We start from the raw sequence: 20,549 nt of genomic DNA, 5'->3' as shown, positions 1-20,549 counted from the left end.
GAGCTTCCTGGAGGTAAAGGATCTGGGGGTGCTGGTTGACAGCCACCTGAACATGAGCCGGCAGTGTGCTCAGACAGCCAAGAAGGCCAACGGCATCCTGGCTTGTAACAGGAATAGTGTGCGCAGCAGGAGCAGGGAAGTGATCGTGCCCCTGTACTCGGCACTGGTGAGGCCACACCGCTAATCCTGTGTTCGGTTTTGGGCCCCTCAGTACAAGACAGACATTGAGGTGCTGGAGCGTGTCCAGGGAAGGGCAATGAAGCTGGTAAAGGGTCTAGAGAACAAGTCTTCGGAGGAGCGGCTGAGGGAATTGGGGTTGTTTAGTCTGCAGAAGTGGAGGCTGAGGGGAGACCTTATTGCCCTCTACAACTACCTGAAAGGAGGTCATAGCGAGGTGGGGTTTGGTCTCTTCTCCCTAGTAACAAGCTATAGGACGAGAGGAAATGGCCTCAAGCTGTGCCAGGGGAGGTTTAGGTTGGATATTAGGAAAAACTTCTTCACCGAAAGGATTGTCAGACATTGGAACAGGCTGCCCAGGGAAGTGTTGAGTCTCCGTCCCTGGAGGTATTTAAAAGAAGGGTAGATGTGGTGCTTGAGGGTATGGTTTAGTGGTGGACTTGGCAGTGATAGGTTAGTGGCTGGACTCGACAATCTTAAGGGTCTTTTCCAACCTTAACGATTCTATGAAGTTTCCTATAGGAAATAGCAGTATTTTGCTTCAGTAGTTCTTTGAAACGTACTTTGTGTGGAATTGGATGGTTTTATCCATTATAAAAACATGCATGCCCTTCCACATAGGATGTAGCAATGATTGAAGGTTTCCTAGGAAACAGAAAAAATGGGATATATGCAAAGAATGCACACAAAGTGGATTCATTCATGCTTTAGAAGTCTATTTCATTGAAAGACAGGATATTTGCTAAAAAAGAAAGGTTTACTTTAATAATTAACAGGATGTAAAATAGTACACTTTAATAGAACTCGGGTATCTTTCTAAGTCATTAAAGCCATTTCATCCAACTTGTGCAAGTCAAGCAGACACCCCCTTTTTTTGCAATTAATGATCCATTCTCCCTTTTTCATTAGAATTTGTTAGAAAGCAGGAGGGAATTTAGGTCTTGCTTTTGAAGAAGCAAAACTACACTTGTGGTTTCTGTAAGGAAATAAGGAGAACCCCTTTTTATTTGATATGTAATTTTTTTTAATTTTGGAGGCTAATTCTTATGTTATGCTATAATGTTTTTTGATTAATTTACTGAGTGTGTAGTTTAAATTTACCATTTCTCATTTAATGGTGCCTGCTAGATTTACGAATTGAGGAGAAATATATTTAGTTGGATTTGTTCCCATGAAATAACATTTCAATTAGTTCAGCTCATGCTATGCTTTCTATTCTTATATTTCATGCTTAAAAATATTATTTTTAACGTTAAATGTTTCAGAATCTGATGCCTTATTTCAATATGGCAACTTCAGTAGCTTCATGAGTGCTGTGTAATTCAGTGCAGAGGAGGCTTAGAGTACTGCTTAAAATGCAAGTAAGACATCATGGTGACTACTACCTCTTTTAGTGAAGTAAGCCTTACTACAGGATTTGCAATAAAGGTCGTAGCAATGGATTTGTTCTCCACTGGGGCACGTAACCTCTTTTTTCCTCAGAGGTGTTTTCAGAAAGAGCCTGCATTCAAGCTTCATATCACAGACTAATACAGTAAAAAGTAAATTCTTCTGAACTTCTGAAACACTGGTAATATTTGTAGAAAGCTAAGCTACAGATTGAAAATGATTCTAGAAATAAATCACAGATAATTTAAATGACATTTATGTGATTATAACAGATGGAGCATTTTAGAAGGAAAAGGGACTCATCTGGAAATATATGAAGCTGTAGTGTGAATCACATGGTTGAGTTCTCCTGCAGCCACTGAGTATCACTGAGGCTCCACGGACAGATACAGATTCATTTGCAATTGTCATGCTTCAGATTTCAGATGCTGTACAGACTTGGATGTTTTTTTACTAGCTTAAGTTTGGAAGATGGACCATTGTTTAGCCTTATACGTGTTTCCATCAGTTATTTTATTTATGTATATAAAAATTACTTTTTTCCCCACTGAAAGAAAGCAGATACATTGTACATTTTTCAGGTGAGAAAAGGAAATTGTATACTAAGTAGGCTACTTAGAAAAGGCAATATCAAAGCATAGGAAAATGTTTCAAAGCAAGTGTTAAGGGGAAAAGAATTGGCCAGGCCTAGTAAATTCCCACTGATAGAGCTTTTGATTTACAGGAGAGAATTTCAGTCTTTTATTTCTCTTGGAAGTTTTTGTTGAAGGTCTTTACTTGATATTTTGGAGTGCTGACCATCATATCAGTTGATACCTAGCAACCTAAACATCAGCCCTTTGCTATAAGGAAAGCTTATGGTATTTATTTGTGTAAGTGCTAGTAAAAATTTTATTTAGATGGAGGGAATGATACATACAAGTGAGAAAACAAAACCAACAAAACCCCCAAAAAACAACCAACAAACAAAAAACCCAATTCAAAGTTTGTGCAGCCTGTGCAGCGGACATCGGAGAGGTAAACTTGGGCATTTTTTATCCACACCTTATATTTTAACAAATTTCAAAACAGTATTTCTCCCTTAACACTGCACAACAGATACTTCAATATATAAAAACCAGCTGAATGAACCAAACGGTTGCATGCTGTTGCTCTCAAAATTTGAATAATAGACCTTTACTGGCAGCGGTGGTGATCTGTTTTGTTCTTATATAGTTTGCTTAACAATATGCTCTCAACAGCCTCTTTTTACCACAAATAAAGGAAGCTATTCTACATCAGATTTAGGTCAAGATTTTCAATTTTAAGAGACAATGCCGTCTGTCTCCTTTGAGGGTCATAGAATGTGGGATTTTTACATCTTTGAGTTTAAAGCTTTTAGGAATTCTCTCCAACCACCAATAAATAATAAGTAAGATTAAGACAATTGTTAGGTCCATTCAAAACAAGTGTTTTTTTTAAACAGAACATTAATTGTTTTCTACAAAATTGTGGTAATTTTTTTTGTCTGTTACATAGGAGGGGATAATCTAAGCAGAAGCTAGAATTTCAGAAATTCACACACCCTGTGGAAATTCTGCAAAACATGTACTTACTTCAGTGTATAGTGAGTCACTCTTAATGATGTTACTGAAGAAGAATGTATGTCTTGAAAATTATTCAGATTTACCATGACATCAGGAAGTAGCATTCTGATTATGCAGATGTAGATAACTGACACTCCTGTTGAAAAGACTTAACTTTCAGACTATCCTTTAAATCCACAAGTTTGGTTTTTTTTTTAACTCAGGAGAATATTTATAACAGTTTCTAAGAAAGAAATACAAGGAACATAACATAGCAGGGCATATTCCTTACTAATATTAATTACAAATACTAAGAGTTGCAATAATTTCTTAGTGATGGTCTTCAGCACCAAAGTTATGATGTTGAGTCCAAGAGTCCTGTTGTGGATGTGCTGTCTTTTGTTAGAAATGAGATCGTAGTGGAGGTTGAGGTGTCAGAAAAAGTAGTAGCTGAAAAAAGCATTTTATTTATAAAAAGGGATTTAGTGGGCTATGAATTATGAAGCATCTCAGAGGGAACTGGCTCAGTTGCTAGCACAGAATCAGCACAGTTTTGTAGAAATAGTACCAGTAACTGATGGGAAACAGTTTTTCATGTGAATCATATTTACACTGTGCAGTAGTTTGAGTAATGTGCCTGGTTCTAGGTACAGTCAGCAAAGATGGACTCTAGATGTGTCCAAGAGTGGCATTATCTTTACAGCTGATTAGAAATTAATATTCAATGAAGTGTATAAATGAATAGTGCAATAATCTTATATCTGTTTTCTTTAGAAGTGATGCTTCACTATGCTTCATTTCTTCACAAGTAATGCTTAACTTTATAATACATTTTGCATTTTTAAAGCCTTTTATTCTGATTTTTCTGTATTATGGTTCCTTCCTTTTCTACTAGTATTTTTTTTCTTAACTTCACGTGTATTCAGCAGGAGTGAGCTTCTATTTCTGAGGAAAAGCAGTGCAAAACTTGTACATTTTCCTATTTATTTAGAATGCAAAATGCATCGGGTATCAGGATTTATTCCCTCAAAGCTTGGGGAAGTCATTCCTGCACAGGGAGAAAGACATTAACTGCAAAGCTTGGACCCAGACCTGTGCCATATATTTCATAAAACTGTAACTTGTCACCATCACTATTTTTTTCTTCTTTACTCTAAAAGTATTATGAAATACTTTGCAGCCATTCTCTGCATATGTATAAAAAGAAGTTTACAAAGTTTGTCATCTTACTTGATGTAGCAGTTTTTGCGCTTTTGGGCTTTGTCTTTATTAACTTTCTGTCAGAAGCCTTGGAAGGGTTTTTTTTGCATAATGACATGCTAGAAGTAAAGTTGAATGTTACTGATGTTGCTCCTGATAACACTTAGGGAACCCTGAACTGGTGAGCTACAGAATGCTGGTAACTGAGTGTCACTTATTAAGGTTTCTATTAATTTCATTTTCTTCAGGTCTTTATATCACACATAATTTCTTTGCAGTGTTGTACGTATGATGAAGTAGATCCTTCCTTTCTAATAATCTGGTAGACCTCTATGTTATTTACCTTTGTGAAATTTAAGATATGATCTCCAAATAAGTTCACCTTTGGTTCAGAATCCCAGATGGCTGCAGAAAATACCATCTCCCAGTGACTGGTATTGCTTCAAGAGTGTATTTTCATCATGTATGTAATCCTGCTGGGCAGACAAGGAAAGAAAAAGTATCTAGCAAAAAGGGGAAACAGTGGTGCTACCAGTTACAGAACTGAATGCTTATAAAGAAATAAGCTGAGCTTTTTTGTATGTGGTACAAGGACATGCAGCTCTGTGTGCACCAGCATGGGCATTAGTGCATATAGGCTGAACCGGATGTCCTTAGGATAGGTTATACAATCACACAACAAATAAATATGTAATCTGTTGTTATCTGACAAAAAATTGTGCCTGTTAATCCTGACATATATTTTGGATATAACAGAGGGAAAAACACTGTGGTGCTTTACATCAGGTTTTAGTGAGCAGTGTCATATGTTAGACTTGTACCCATGTTATATCTATCTTTTTGTTGTTAAATACGTACATAAAAAACATGAGGCACGTTAGTGTAATTAAGGACTGGAGGAAATCCATTGACCCCCATTTGAAACTGCTGATCAATTTAGGTTTACATCATCGCTGGATTGCTCCAGGTGATCAGATAGAAATAGAAGTCAGTTCAGCTATGTTCTTTCCCCTATGTCTTTGGGTTTTGTATTTCCGAAGAACACGTGTAGTACATTTTCATTGTGTTGAAAGACGTGCTGCCTGGGAAGAAATCAGTGGGGAAGAGTATGGAAGCAGTGAGAGAGGGAGGAGACATGCTGTACATTTTTCAGAATCTGAAAGCACGGAGTTGAAACCACATGCTTCTTACTTGCTCTTAGGTTTTCAGAAAAAGCAACGATTGAATGGCTGCAGCTCTTTGATGGTAGCGGGGTTCCGTATGGCCCAATCAACAATATGCAGCAAGTATTCTCGGATCCTCAGGTTGGTTCTCACCAAGTCTCTTCTATACATTATTACATGTGTTTTACAAATGCTGAGTAATGATCACTTTTCCTGCCACTCAGACCTGATTTCAGCTACTTTAAAATGGGATTTGAGTTATATTTGAGTTAAATTTAATCCATTGAATTTAAGCCAATAATTTGGCATAATAGAAATAAATACAGACCCTTAAATGAATTATATGCTTGGGAACACAGATTTTGCCATAATGCATTAAACCATAGCTATTCCATGTCTCGTACAGAGTCTGTCTTTCAAAAATGGCTGGTAAAATAGGAAAAGAAACTGTAATATATTATGTAATTGCGTTTTGTCAGGCAAATATGCAGAAAAGTACCTTTCTTGCTGTCCACAAGCAACAGATTTTCTCTATGGCATATGGATAACCAGAATGTATACTGTTTGAAAAAAAATAGGCAACTTTTTGTCTGGAAACAGAAAAAATGAAGCACAAAAGTCATATGCGGAAAGATTTTAATCTTTTCTTGGCCTGGTGATTTCCCTGGCTGAGAACGCATCACCTTTCTATTTATTTACTTACTTTAAATTTGAAGTCTTTCACTGAATTGCATCTATACTTAGTTATAAACAATATTTTTACTTTCAAGTATCTCTAGACTTACACTGTCTGCATATTCCCTGATCCCTCCCCTTCTTCTCACCCCCTGGCTTATGGGGTTATGGTTAAAGGGCCCAACACAAACTGAAATATACTGTCTTGAATAGTGCAACAGTGTTTTATGGCTATTCTATTGTGTGATGAATCTCCTTTAATTTCTAACAATTTGAAATTAATTTCTAATAACCAGAAAAATGATTGGCTGTTGGGGGGGGTAAACAGCCAGTTTTGTACATGTCCATGTCTGCTGTCAAGAAGTGTTTGTGAGGATTGTGAATACAATTGCAGTCTTTGGGAAGGAAGAACAGGCAAAACAATCTCTATCATGAAGGAATGTATTTATAAAAAATGTTTGTTATAAATATGTTTATTATACTTTTAGAGGTACAAGACAATATTTGTTAGGCTACTGCAAGGAAAGAAGTTTTTTTCTTAAATAAATACACTCTTTCTCCTTAAAATGATGCAGTACCATGCTGTGAAGTGTGCATGGGCCAAATTTTGCACTTCATAACTTTCACAGGGATTAAGGTTGGGCTTTGAAGAACATACAGCAAGAGTCTTTATTTGGCTCAGAATGTGGTTGACTTGGCTGTATTTGGGCAACATTGGAAAAATATTCTTTGCTTTTTTTTGATGCTGTGAATTTTAAGTCAGACCCACTCTGAAAGGGACGGCTTTTTAAAACATAGTAAATTGTGCGATTGCCATTACCTCCCAAATTGAAAAGAGGTTAGCTTGATTACCTTGCTCTTCTTAGAATTCATTGAAATATTTTAAATATATATTATTACTATATATATTATAATTATATATATTATTTATCTATATATGTTTGGTTGTTACCTGACTTAGACTATCCATAAAAGGTATCACAGTGCTTTGCAGTCAGGTACTACCATATGGCAGGATTTTCAAAATGTTTTCCTGTAAAGGACCATACTGATGTCTTTTAATTTTTATTTTTTTTTTCCTTCATGGAACTGCTTGAAAACGTCTTTTCTACACCCTTCTCTGAAACAAGTGGCACTCAGACACTGTGTTCTTATTACTACTGGAAATGAAATGCCAGTATTTGTGGTGATGCTGCATGTTATACATTTGTTTCTGGTGCTGCCTGCCTCCTTAAGCATTTTCTCAGTTATTGTTCTGTGCAAGGGGAGGGGGAAAAAGAAAGATGACTGCAGTTCTTTCCTCTTATTTCTTGAAATATGGAAAAGTGTTGACATTTTAAGGTCTTGCTCTTATGGCAAGGTATTAACTTTACATCTCATATAAAATTAAGTCCCCCACTCCACCTTTACATATCTGAAAGGCCATCCAGCAGACAATCAATTTGGAGAGTAGTATACTGAGCCTCTTAAGTATTTTTTTCTAATTTCTACACAAACTTCTACTTCGATGGTAAAGACTTCAGACCTTCACGGGTGGCTTCATTGCCCTGAGTCACTTACGCACAGCATGGATTTAGAGGCTTAGGGACAGTTCAAGCAAAGCTTTTCACCCTCATGTTCCTTGTGAACTGTAGTTTTTGCTGTTGTACCTTGCCCAGTCTCCCTCCACTTGCTCATCCTTCTGTTGCTATGTAGACAGCACGTGTCTGGGATAAACACGTGTGCTTGTGTATAGCTTTGCTTTTTCATAAGCCAGTCTGCAATTTTGGTTTCCGAAACCTCAAAAAGCATAACAGTGCCCTGAGACTATGTGTAAGACTAGGGAAGAAGTCTAGCAACACCTGAGAATCCATAATCTAGGTATCTTCTGCACTATGAAATCCCAGTTATAACAGGGAAAGACCAGCACCCATCATCATCAACATACTGTAATCACAGCAAGGTTTTTCTTGCTGTGTAAAGCTCAATCTGGTCATTAAGGATGAGAATTCTGTAATCATTCTTCACAGTGGTCCCATTACAACATGGTGGGTTTTTTCAGGCTCAGTTTAGAACACAAAATGCACTTCTGGGAAATGTGCCACTCAACTTACATTTAATAACCTTACTTGCTAATTCTCTATAACAACAAACAGTGTGATATAAAAGGAGAGAATGTATCATAACACAGTAATCTGCTTTTCATAGTCATTTGCTTTCAACCATTGCAAAGACCCCATAAAAACATCAAATGTGGTGCTACTTTAATACACACAAAAGCTAATCTACCTCTAATAGATAATACCTGGATTTTGCTAACCTCTTCCATTTTGGGTGTTACCAGCAGAATTGGATCTAAACACAATTAGATTTTTTTAAAAAAAATTCGTTTTATTGCCACGGTCTTCCTATTTGATCTATGGATTTTGCTATCCATAACGCAGCCAGCATTCATTGTAAGTGCAGTCTCACACCATTAGTGACCAAGATGCACTGCACAGACATCAACAATTGTCAAAGCATATGCCAGCTCAGCTGTCAGCAATGCTGCAAAGGGTGCGCTGTGCTGGTACCAGCCAAAGACGGAAATCCTGGGAGGGGTTCAGAATAATGCAAGGGAGGAATGGAAGTCTGAGAAGACAGGAAAGACAAGTAAAGGAGGTGACTGAAATGGTCTAATTGAACTTAATTAGCTACAGGTGGGTCATGTTTTCAAATCTTATTTCATTTTAACTAGAAGGACCTCAGAACTCTGCAGGCCAAGAGTGGTTTGTATAACTTCTTATATAAACTGAGATAAAACAACACATTTTTGATCCCAGGACATTTTGTTAATATCATTAACAGCTTCAATCATACTCCAAGTGAGCTGCCAAAAAACATGAAGTTTTTTACTAAGCTGGAGTGCCAGGTGATACTGTTTTTTCCATGAGTGGAGTGAAATGTCCACTTTTCCCACTGATTATAATCTTTTATTCATTTGTGAAGTTAAAATGAATACCGCAGGCACTTGTACTGTTAAGTCAATCAGTCTGTGGATAGAAGTGTATGTGTACTTGTGCATGTATGGATGAAAAGGCTGAGAGAAAGAGGAGCAGATTCTCTAGTTAAGGGAACAATTTTCTTAAAAATGAGAGGGAGGAAAAAATATTTCTGAAAGTTCTTACAAACTCTTAAAAGTATAGTATAGACTATTTTAATGAGGCTTTTTATAGTCAAACTTTTTAAGCTATTTTTTAAAAATGTGCTCTCTTAGCCAGGCCAAGATAGTACAAACATTAAAGGAATTCTTAAAACATTTTAAAATCTTACTAGTGACCTCAGTATGGTCCCATTTAACATACCCTGGGGAACATGTGTATGAAATACAATGTGGTTTGAGGTTTTCCAAACAAAACAAACTTAAAAGAGAATACCATTTTTAATAGAAACTATTCAAATTCTCCAAAAAGATAAAACAACACAAAACCAGGTACACACTGTACTGCAGCTAAGAATGAAAGAACAAAGGTGGTTAAGTGAGGGTACTGAAGGGTTTTTTTTGTTTTCTTTAAAACATTACCCTCCCCTCTTTCATAATATAACGTCTTTCACAGTTCTTATATAGTGTTACTTAATTAAATGTTTGGCGTATATAAGAAGCAACAAAACAATCCAGAAATATTATGGGCAGTTTAATAAATTATTCGTCACCTGATGTTTTACCAGATTAAATCCATTCATGTTGATGAATCTTACTATATGAATGCTGCCAGCTGGAAATAACTATGAAAGCCATGCGGTGGTACTTCCCCTTCCCCCCACCCCCCCTAAGCAGTTACAGTCATACCACACAAGTTGAGTACATCAGGTGTAAGACATCACCCTGATGCATCACTTCTGAGAAATATGGGGAGGGAAATATCGGAGCTGAAATATCACAGCTGGCCCTGATTTCAGCTCCTGCCAAACACCTGCAGACTCTAAAAGGATACCAAAACAAAACTCCACCCTGTGGCAAGAGGCCATCCCTTAACAACCCTTCCCTGACTTTGCATCACTATAAAAATTAATTTAACATTTTTTACAGAAACCTTAGTCTTCCTGTCCCAGAAGGCCATTACAGTTCCTTTAGCCATTTCTCTGAATATGCCTCAGAAAAAAACCCACAGTATATTGAAGTATTGAAATATCTGACGGCTGGAAATTATCTGATGTTTTAAGTTTATTATTTGTGGAAACTTATGAAGGTGGTAGTTTTTTTTATTAACCTCCACATCATCTCTTATTTTGGAAGTAGTTTCACTTGAACACATCCTGGCAAAAATTTCCTAGCATCTGGTAAAAGCTTCTACAATCAGTGTTGTGAACAAACAGAACAGCAAAAGTTAAAGTGTGTTGTTTTTCGGTATTTTGGGGTTTTTTGTCTGTTCGTTTTTAAGTCATCTTTGCATGGTGGTTGTTGGTGTGGGTTTTTTTTTAGGTATGACCATGTTTTAATTGCTATTCTTTGATGTAGGCTTTTGTGGCCCACTAAGGGCTGTCCCAAGTCAAATGAAATTATATTCATGTCCATAATACTGCAGGGAGTTTTTAGGTATAGAGGTTTCTGCAACTGAAAAGCAGTTGATGAAGGCCTGAAGTAATACGATGTGTCTGGAAGTAATTCCTAACAGACAAGAGAAAGAGAGGAATTAAGTTTTGCATGTGTCTATTAAGTAAGTATTAAAACTAGTTGGAAATCTTCTGATGAAACGTTTTTTCCATTTACAAATGCCAATTCATTGAAAGTGAAGCATCTGCACGAAGGTGTCTAACATGAAATTCTATTTTGAAACAGAAATTCAGCTCTATTCCCGCTTCTTTTACTGAGTTGAAAATGTGTACTGTCTAGCTTTGATTTGGTGTTTCAAGCCAACTTTTTACTTCAATTTTTAAATTTTATGTGAAGAAAAAGACCACCACACCACCAACCATACCTAACCCTTTAATTTTGTCAAAAGTAGCTCTTTTATACTAAATTACAAATGTTTTCAAGCTTTTAGTCTGTGGGAAATTTAGGAAAGTGGATTTTTTTCTATAGTGGAAAGCATTAAGGAATGGAACATAGTTTGAAGAAGTGAAATGGAAAATCTAATTCTAAGACTGTAGTATGTGATTCCCACTTATAAAGCCTTCATAATTGTGTATATGTGTTATGAGAGAGTTCTATATCCAGATGTTGTAGGAAGGGCTCAAAATGAGACATCATTTGTGTTTTGGTATGAGGAATATTGTAATAGGAAGTATTTTTTAAATTTTGACTGTAGTGAAAAGTGGCCTATGGTTATACCATGTTTTTGTCTGGCCTACCTATCTTCTCTAACTATGTTAGGCAGATAGCTTATGGTGGAGAAGTCTTGAGATGTGATGGGGTTCTAAATAAGAATGTATCTTTATATTAATGATAGGCTTTTGTTTGTACACACATTTAATATACATCTATTGTCTAGATAAGAAAAATAATGGTAAAGGAGGTAGTTCAATGCTTTCTAAGATGAGGTTTTGTTTTCACTTGCCTATAACTTTGCCGAATTTAATAGTTTGATCTGAAATTTCCAGTGCTGGCTGTCTGCCTTAGTCTGAAGTTCATTTGGAAATGTTTCTGATAAATTGATCCACTTATATTTGATGATAAGTTTCCAGAAATCTGGTCTACCATATCAACATACTCTTACACCTGTTGTTTGCCTGGGAGCTCTGCTCTTCACTTTTAGAGAATTAGTTCTTTTGCAAAGAGCCTTGGGCAGAAAGTTGACTGCTGTGACATAGATATGCTCATTTGCTGTCCCATGTTTTAAAGGGTGGGGGAGAGAAGCTGGCAATGGATAAAGAGGAATGGAGTCCCAGACAGTGCATGCAAAAGACAAGCTACCACATACTCTGGTCCTTTTATGTGTTTTGTGAGCCCAAAGGTGTCAGCTTTGCTCAAGACCTAGATTAGAAATTGTATAACTACACTAGATAAAGTGTAGTTTTTCAACACCTGAATTTTTATTTCTAAAAATGTCAAAATAAATAAATAAGAACAACACAAACATGAGAAAATTCACCAACTACTTTATTGTAGAAGAATCTCTAATTCATAAGCACTAAGATATTTTTAAATCAAGTAGCATCTTTCTGCTGTACCCTCTTCCTGAAGTGTGCAGGATAAACTTGACTGTTGAGCAGGAGAGCATTTAGTCTGCCTTGTAAATCAGGTTGTTGTCTGTCAGATTCATAACTCCTTTGATTCAGAATACGAAAAGTAGTGAAAGAGGTAAGAGGTTGCAGAAATATGGCTTCATTTTTATGAAAGTTGAGTGCCAGAGAGGAATCTTTTCCTGCGTATGCCACATGGTTCACATGTAGTTTTGTGTAAGTCACTCAGTTGAACTGCTAAAAGGTGGTCATTAAATGTGTGTGCCTCATCTTTTGAGCACCTGCCTATGACACCATATGCTAAATATGCAGCAGCACTGAGTTCTTATGGATGTAAACGAAACTGTTTAAAGCATTATTTGGTCATTTTAAAATGCAATGTTGTTGAAAATGTTGAAATGTCCCCTTGGTGCCAGGGGAGGTTATGGAGTAGATCATCTTGAGTGCCATCATGCAGCATGTACAGGAAAACCTGGTGATGAGGCAGCACAACAACCTAGTCAGCATGGGTTTATGAGAGGCAGGTCCTGCTTGACTAACCTGATCTTCTTCTATGACAAGGTGGCCCACTTAGTGGATGAGGGAAAGGCTGTGGCCGTAGACTTTATTAACACCTTTGGAGTAGTTTCCCACAGCATTCTCCTGGAGAAACTGCCTGCTCAGGGCTTGGCTGGGCATATTCTTTGATGGGTAAAAAACTGGCTGGGTGGCTGGGGCCAGAGAGTTGTGGTGAATGGAGTTAAATCCAGTTGGCAGCTGGTCACAAGTAGTTTTCCCCAGGGCTCAGTACTGGGGTCAGTTCTGTTTAATGTCTTTATCAGTAACCTGGACGAGGGGATTAAGTGCATGCTCAGTATGTTTGCAGACGACACCAAGTTGGCTGGTGATCTACTGGAGGGTAGGAAGGCTCTGCAGAGGGATCTGGACAGGTTGGATCCGTGGGCTTAGGCCAGTTGTATGAGGTTCAACAAGGCTGAATGCCAGGTCCTGCACTTGGGTCGTAACAATCCCATGCAATGCTGCGGGCTTGGGGAAGAGTGATTGGAAAGCTGCCTGGCAGAAAAGAACCTGGGGGTGGTAGTTAGCAACCCAGGTGGCCAAGAAGGCCAACAGCATCCTGGCTTGTATCAGGAAGAGTGTGGCCAGTAGGAGTAGGGAAGTGATCACCCCCTTCTGCTCGGTACTGGGTTCAGTTTCAGGCCCCTCACTACAAGAAGGACATTAAGGTACTGGAGCACGTCCAAAGAAGGGCTATGAAGCTGGCGAAGGGTCTAGAGAACAAGTCCTATGAGGAGTGGCTGAGCGAGCTGGGGTTGTTTAGCCTGGAGAAAAGGAGGCTCAAGGGATACCTTATTGCCCTCTACAACTGCCTGAAAGGAGGTTGTAGTGAGGTGGGTGTTGGTCTCTTCTCCCAAGTAACAAGTGATAGGACAAGAGGAAACAGCCTCAAGTTGCACCAGGGGTGGTTTAGATTGGATATTAGGAAAAAATTCTTCACAGAAAGGGTTGTCAAGCATTGGAAAAGGCTGCCAGGGCGAGTGGTTGAGTCACCATCCCCAGAGGTATTTAAAAGATATATAGACATGGTGCCTAGAAACATGGTTTAGTGGTGGACTTGGCAGTGTTAGGTTTGTGGTTGGACTTGATCTTAAAGGTATTTTCCAACTTAAATGATTCTATGATTCTAAAGATGCAGTAGTTAGGCTTCTGGAAAGTATAGCTTCTAATGTGAGAGCACCAGAGAAATAACCCTCTGGGAAATTAATTTTTTTTAATTATGTGATTTGAGTGAGATATATATTAAAATAAGACCTGGAGCTACACCTTATTTATGAGAAATAAAACCTCTCTTGAATACCTTTAACTTTCACTGAATGAGGGAAGAGCCTGACAGGAAAAAAGTCAAGCATGCACTTAAAGATTGTACTGTATTTCTTTTATGCAAGCAAATGATGTTAATGCTCTCTTTTAATTTCTTTTAAATGTGCACATATATGAATGGTATGTCTTTAGCTAGTACTATTTGCGCATGCATTCCACTGAGAAAAGATTAACATAAGTATTCGTTGGTTATAGAGAATATTAAGTTCTCGAAAGCATCTCATTAGAGGTCCATTCTCATAAAATAGTAAACTGTGTTTAAAAATTACATTGCAGTCATGGCAATTCAAAAGTATAGAAAGTAACCTAGGCTTTTGGGGCATTCTCTTCTAGAAGGAGATCTGTCAAAAAGCCATGCTCAGGTTTTGAAGCAAAGAGAATAGCAAAAAACCACTGTTTTTGAAACGTCAGTCTTTGTTAGGCTTAGTGTTAGGAGCCCATAATGCACATCCCTTGCATTTCAAACTCTTGGGTTAGTTTCTGTCCTTGCAGGAGTTACACACTGTTTCCCTAATCTTGCAGCTCATCAAAGTGCTGTCTATTGGTTTCAAAGAAGCCATATATGGCATCTCGCACTACCAGAGTATGCTCAGGATAAGGCAATCCAAATTTAAGATGTACTGAGCTAGATGATGGGTAACTTTTTAGAAACCCCTCACAGAGCGTGAGCCCAGCTCTCACTTCTGTTCATGTAAAGTGTGTAACTATGGGGTCAAAAGAGAGTTTTTAATTAACATAGATGTTGCATTTATTTAAAGTTTGAGCGTCAAGTCTGTTATGTGTATGGGAAGGGGGAAATACATGTATATGTATATCCCATCAAGTCTCACAGCCTGAAGAGAGTTTATATACTGAAGCAGTTGATTCAACTGATTCTTTAGAAGTGGGTGGTTTTTTGTGGTTTTTATCTGAGCATTCACTGAATCACTATCACAAAGTAATGGTCAGTTAAAAATAGGTGTTCTTTGCTTTCCCCACAGTATGTAAATTGTAAGACTGACTATATTGCCTTCTGGTTGCCCAACTCACAAGACCATACTAAATCAAGTAAGAAAACACCATTTTTCTTAAGTAGATGTAGATTCATTTTCTTAGCTAAATTTATAGGAGAATCAATAGTAAGCACTGGCACTTGAGATTAAATTTTAGACATGCTTCAGTATATAATTCCCTCCAAGAAAGGGTAACTTTTAAAATTTCCTACTGTATTTTTATGTTTTCAAAATCAATTGCCACCTTGTTGTCTTGGAGTTTATATGAAGATAGCCTGGATATATTTTTTCTTTCTCAGAGACTGTAAGGGTAGATGTTTGTCATAGGTCCTGTTCACTTTTAAATATATTGGTTTGTAATCGATATAAGTAGCGTGGTGCACCTTTGTAGTGGGAGTTATGTTTTGTAGTCATGAAAATACTAATGATATTCTGGAGAATAAGCATTTGGCATCTTGCACTTCAGAATCTCTCAAGTGGTAGTAGCTTCAGATTATGATATATGTATTCCAGTAAGGGAGAAAATAAAATGGAAAATACAACAACAACAAAAGTGCAGAAACTATGCAGATCAGGCTTTAGTTGTCATTTGATCTTGAGCTGCTTTTCCTGACTGCTCAACTTAATTTAAAAATCTTAGCTCAAGCCATGACCCTGGCCCATCATCCTGAAATTATGAGATTTCCCACTGTCTTCAGCCTCAGTTCATCTTGGAGTCCTGCTCACTGCTGAAAAAAAAGTATTTTCAGATTAGATGCTGACATGTTCACTTTGCATTGTACTTGCACAATAACATTAAAAAAAATATACTGTTTTAATTTTGTGCCTCTTACTGACAAGGAAGAATATTTGAGCCATGAAAAGACAAGTACGTAGGCTGAGTAGGAGTGGGTATTTGAAGATTCAGATTTCCAACGACCACAAAAAGGCATTAATTAGTCAGGCAAGCTTTCTCTGTCATTGCCATTTTCATTCTCATCTCTGACTAGTTTCATGTAGGTTTCTAGTATGATTCAAGTAGACAGTTTGTAAAGAAGCAGGAAGTATTTCCTCACTGTGCATGGTCACTGAGGCCAGGAGCATTATTACCATTGTTTTAAAGAACTCACCCTAAGCTTAAAACTGGCTACAGCATTTGGATGTCAACACTCTGAGCAGCCAGCTGCATCTTGAAACTTTCTCCACACAATTTCAATTGGCTACTTAGCAACTGTAGCATTTAATTATAGCAATTTAAAACAGAAGTTGTGTAATTTTGTAGCATATGTTTTAGGGGTAAAACGTCTTTTGAATTACATACAAATCTTGATCAATGTTGCTGGTGAGGTCAGGTGTTCTTCAGAACTTTTCTGAAGTTCTGAAAAGCAATCTAGGTGTATTGTTAATTAAAAAAAAACAAAACCCAAAACAAAACCAAAACAACAGCAACAACAAAAAAACAACCAAATTTTGATCAGGTTTACCAACGGGCTTTTGGGATGACCCGATTGAATTTTAATTGTCTAGAATGACATCTGAAACATCATAGCTTACGTAAGAGAAAAATGTATTTATATTTTTTATGCCTATTAAAATAGACATTCCTGTAATGAAAGAGTCACCTCAATGTGAAGGTAGTGCATTGAAGATGATTAATGGTAGTATTAAATATGGAAATCCTGACTCACATATGAGAGAAGAGAATGGTACTTCAAATTTTGAGCCAAGTTTAGGAATGGCATGAGGAAAGGATAAACTGAGATGCCAAGCAGACGGTGTTTACAGTGCAGATCCCAGTTTAATTTCTAAGAAAAAAGTAGTAGTAAAAAAAAAGAGCGTCTTTTGAAAACAAGCAAACAAAACCCCCTCCTAGCAGTTCCTCCCTGCTATTTTGATGCCAATGTTGCAAACATTGTGTCCATCATCCACGACGAACTGTATGTATTGGCAATATAGGTTGATAGATGGACCTGGGAATTTCAAGAGCTACACTATGTCTCCTAACATCCTGTGAGGACCAGTTTAAGGGGTTGCTATTTCCATGAGCTGGTTTTTGGAGAGAAGCTTCTGCCAAACGTAGTCTGATGCTCCCTTGGGACGGAGCGGGCAACTGAAATGCATCCTCCTGCAATCCTTAAGTTGCACCCAAGGTAGGCATGACCAGAAACACCATTTAGTATCTGCACATCTTGTTCTTTCAGATGCTGTATTTCCACAGGGTCACAAACAAAAAATGGAGAAGTTAGGATTTCTCTCGTTCTTCTGTGATGCTCAAGACTACCCATTTCTCTAAAACAGCTGAAGTCTCTGTTCAGTCAAGATACAGGTTTTGAGTTTGAGAAACTTTGATGTTCAAATCAGTTATGTAATAACAGATTTTGAGAAAACTCCCTCTTCCTTCCCTTACCCCGAGAAATCACGAAGTCAGAAGAATATTTACTGACAGCTTGAGTGTGCAAACCCCCTTCCCCCCCCAGTTCAAATGTCATGATGCTCCCTTAGATTTAGGGGCTACCATGTACAGGGTACAAGGAAGTTGTAGACTGGCATAATTATTTTCAGAAGGGAGACAGCATCTTTCATACTCTGAAATTATCAAGTTGTTATTATTATCCATTTCTATTGATACGGTTGGCAGATAAACCTGACTTCTTGTTCGGCAGTTTGTACCAAATTAATTGAGATCATGATCTTGATAAAGAAATCTGTTACATCCCACAGTTTCCCATATAGGTTTGCCATCTGACCTTTAATGTATGTGTCTTACATAGGAATCGACCATCTTTCTTGAGCTGTTTTTGGATATGTTATTTGTTCATGTTAAAACCTGCAGTAGCAAATTACTCTTTTCATTTTTTCTTCTATGTACCTTGATACTGAAAATTGCTGACAGTGTGCAGCATGCAGATGCTTTATTCCTACTACTTTGATGGCATTGCTTTTTATCTTTATGTATTTTTCAAACTATTGAGTCTTTGTTTTTAACATTTCCCTTGTGAATCTGGAATTTCTGTTTCACTGTCCATACGATGTGTATTTTCTGGATGTAGTACTTATACACAACTTACCCTATTGTGTAGCATATTGTAGCGGGAACTTATGTTATATTGATACAGTGTTCTCGTATTCCTTATTCTCCACCCTAAACTGATATACTGGGAAAAAGAGAAAGCCCTATTGTTTGTAAGAACTTGCTGGATTTTTCAGTGTTATATCCTATTCTTAGGTTGAAAGAATATGCATTTAATAGGAATGTATACTTGAGGCTTTTGTAAATTGTGTGTTTTGAAACACAAGTTACATCCTTAATATAGACTGATTTTTTTAATTGCCTTTCTTCTGTCATAAGCTCTAACTCCAGTAAATATGCCGTTACAACGTGTGTCAATTATAAATATATCAATTATAAATATCCTACCTTACTAAAGGAGGGTGACATTCAGTGTCTCCACAGTGAAATTTCAAAATATTTGGAAAATTAAATAACACACTTTCATGTCTTTTTCCTCTGAATATGTCATTTCAGAATCTAAAAACCTAAAACGTTACTCAGCCAAACAGCTATTCTAATTGAAATTAATGGCACAGCAAGACCAGTGCAATTGCTAATCAAGTAAATATCGAAGTCTATCCTACATTACGAGCAGGTTTACAAAAATAACTGCAAACTATAGGTTCCTTGTGACATATTTGCTGTTGTAGAAGACACTTCAGGCATTTTTCCTATTTTAGAGCAAAATGAAAACACATTCACTCTCACTGTACATTTTACTTCTCTTTTTAGATGAGTGATGGAAAAATAAACATGAAATGAAAGCATGTGGAAATAGTTTATATCTTTACAAGTCATCTAGGAAAGGGTGTAGGAATAAGTGTTACTGTCATTTCACAATACAAAGCACCTTTTCAACCCTTTTGTCTGTTTTAAGTGAATTTTTGTTTTGAACATACCGAATTCTGTGGACACAAACCTTCAGCTGCTTCAAAAGGAAAGGCAGATGTACTCTTACTATAGGCACGCTCTTTTTGAGATTATTGCCTTTTTATCAGTTTGACCTGTGTCAAATCAGAGGAGCGAAAGCCGGTGCCGCTACCTTAGCTCTAGTAGCTGTCTCACCTACCATCTACATAATCTCAGAAGTCAGTAGGGTGATAGGGGTGACTGAGATTTAGTATTTACTTAGGTATGAACAGGGTTTGTATTTAGCTATGCCCTGAATTGAAAATTGATATAAAATATTAGTATCCAAGCAATATGGATGTTCAAAAAACCAACAAGATGTAGTACAGTAAAAGCAGTGCAGCTGCTCTAGAGATAGCCATTGAGTTTGGTTTGGTAATTCACAGGTTGCCTTTTTTTATGATGAAACTGCCAGTAGATAGGCCAGTCTTTGGGTGGGTAGAATATACTTTGACATGAGTATTTAACATTAGATCACCAATTCATTTATAGAGGCCACTGTTTTCTTTTTGGAGGGGGTGTGGAGAGCTTAGTGCTAATTACTCAGTCTTGACTGCTCAGCAGGTGACAACAGAAGTAACTGAGGATTCATAAATAGATTTTATGTTTTTAAAATGAAGTATTTTTTCAAGATTTTTGTCAGGAACTTTTTTTACTGCATTATGTACACATTATGTAATTAAATGGGAAGAAATAAATGTTATACCAAAGTATAAAAATCTATACATAGCAATTAAAGGCTTGAAATTTATATGTATAAAGTGTAATTATGAACTATTTCACCAATTATAGAATAATAGAACATAGTCTTGTTGCAGAGAAGCCTTGACTGCTGCTCTGTGTGGTTACTTCGTAAAACATCACATTTGCCTGAAGTTCCAAAAGAGTCTAAAATTGCATGTAAAATATATTACAGCTTGATTTAGCTGTATTTGAAATGATGACAGAGGTTGAAAGATAATGTGAAATTTGTCCCTGCTTAGAAAACCTGTCTTTTTATTTATGCTAAATGAAGTAAGTTATAATCTCCCCAAAGCTATTATGTCCAAAATTCTTGCTTCCTTTCTAATTTTAGCATTTGTTCAAAAACTCTGAAGAGGTTACAGAAAGTAGTAAAAGTATGCATAGGGAGACTGCTGTAGCTGATAATGGCCATCATGTTTTCTCTGTTTAGTGGCTGCATGTTTTAGTTGGTTAAGTTAAACAGTGACGTTCTCCCCTCACCCACTTACTCTCCTGTATTGGAGTCATTGCAGCTGTTCTCAGGAAAGTAAAATACTAAGTATATTTTCCGACCTAACAATGTTTTCTGTTACCAAAGCAAAGGATTCTTCCTAATGTGTGTAGCGTCATACTGACATGTATCCTTCCTAGCAAAGAAGTATTCAACAGATAAACATTTATTCGCTGCTTCCTTGAACAAACT

At 37.1% G+C, this 20,549-nt stretch overlaps 1 protein-coding gene across 3 annotated transcripts in view; it reads left to right on the top strand.

The window, feature by feature from the left end:
• Positions 1–20,549, top strand: part of SUGCT (succinyl-CoA:glutarate-CoA transferase) — a 332,529-nt gene that overhangs the window by 131,778 nt on the left and 180,202 nt on the right. For all 3 annotated transcript variants that reach the window (XM_064443856.1, XM_064443854.1, XM_064443855.1), the window contains one exon: positions 5,533–5,635. In XM_064443856.1, coding sequence (XP_064299926.1) covers positions 5,533–5,635 — 103 coding nt within the window. The remainder of the gene's footprint in view (positions 1–5,532; positions 5,636–20,549) is intronic.

This window comes from Phalacrocorax carbo, chromosome 2 (genome assembly GCF_963921805.1).
Source record: "Phalacrocorax carbo chromosome 2, bPhaCar2.1, whole genome shotgun sequence".
NCBI classification, from domain to species: Eukaryota; Metazoa; Chordata; class Aves; order Suliformes; family Phalacrocoracidae; genus Phalacrocorax; species Phalacrocorax carbo.
Note: the sequence above shows the minus strand (reverse complement) of the source record. Positions and strands in the feature narration are given on the sequence as shown.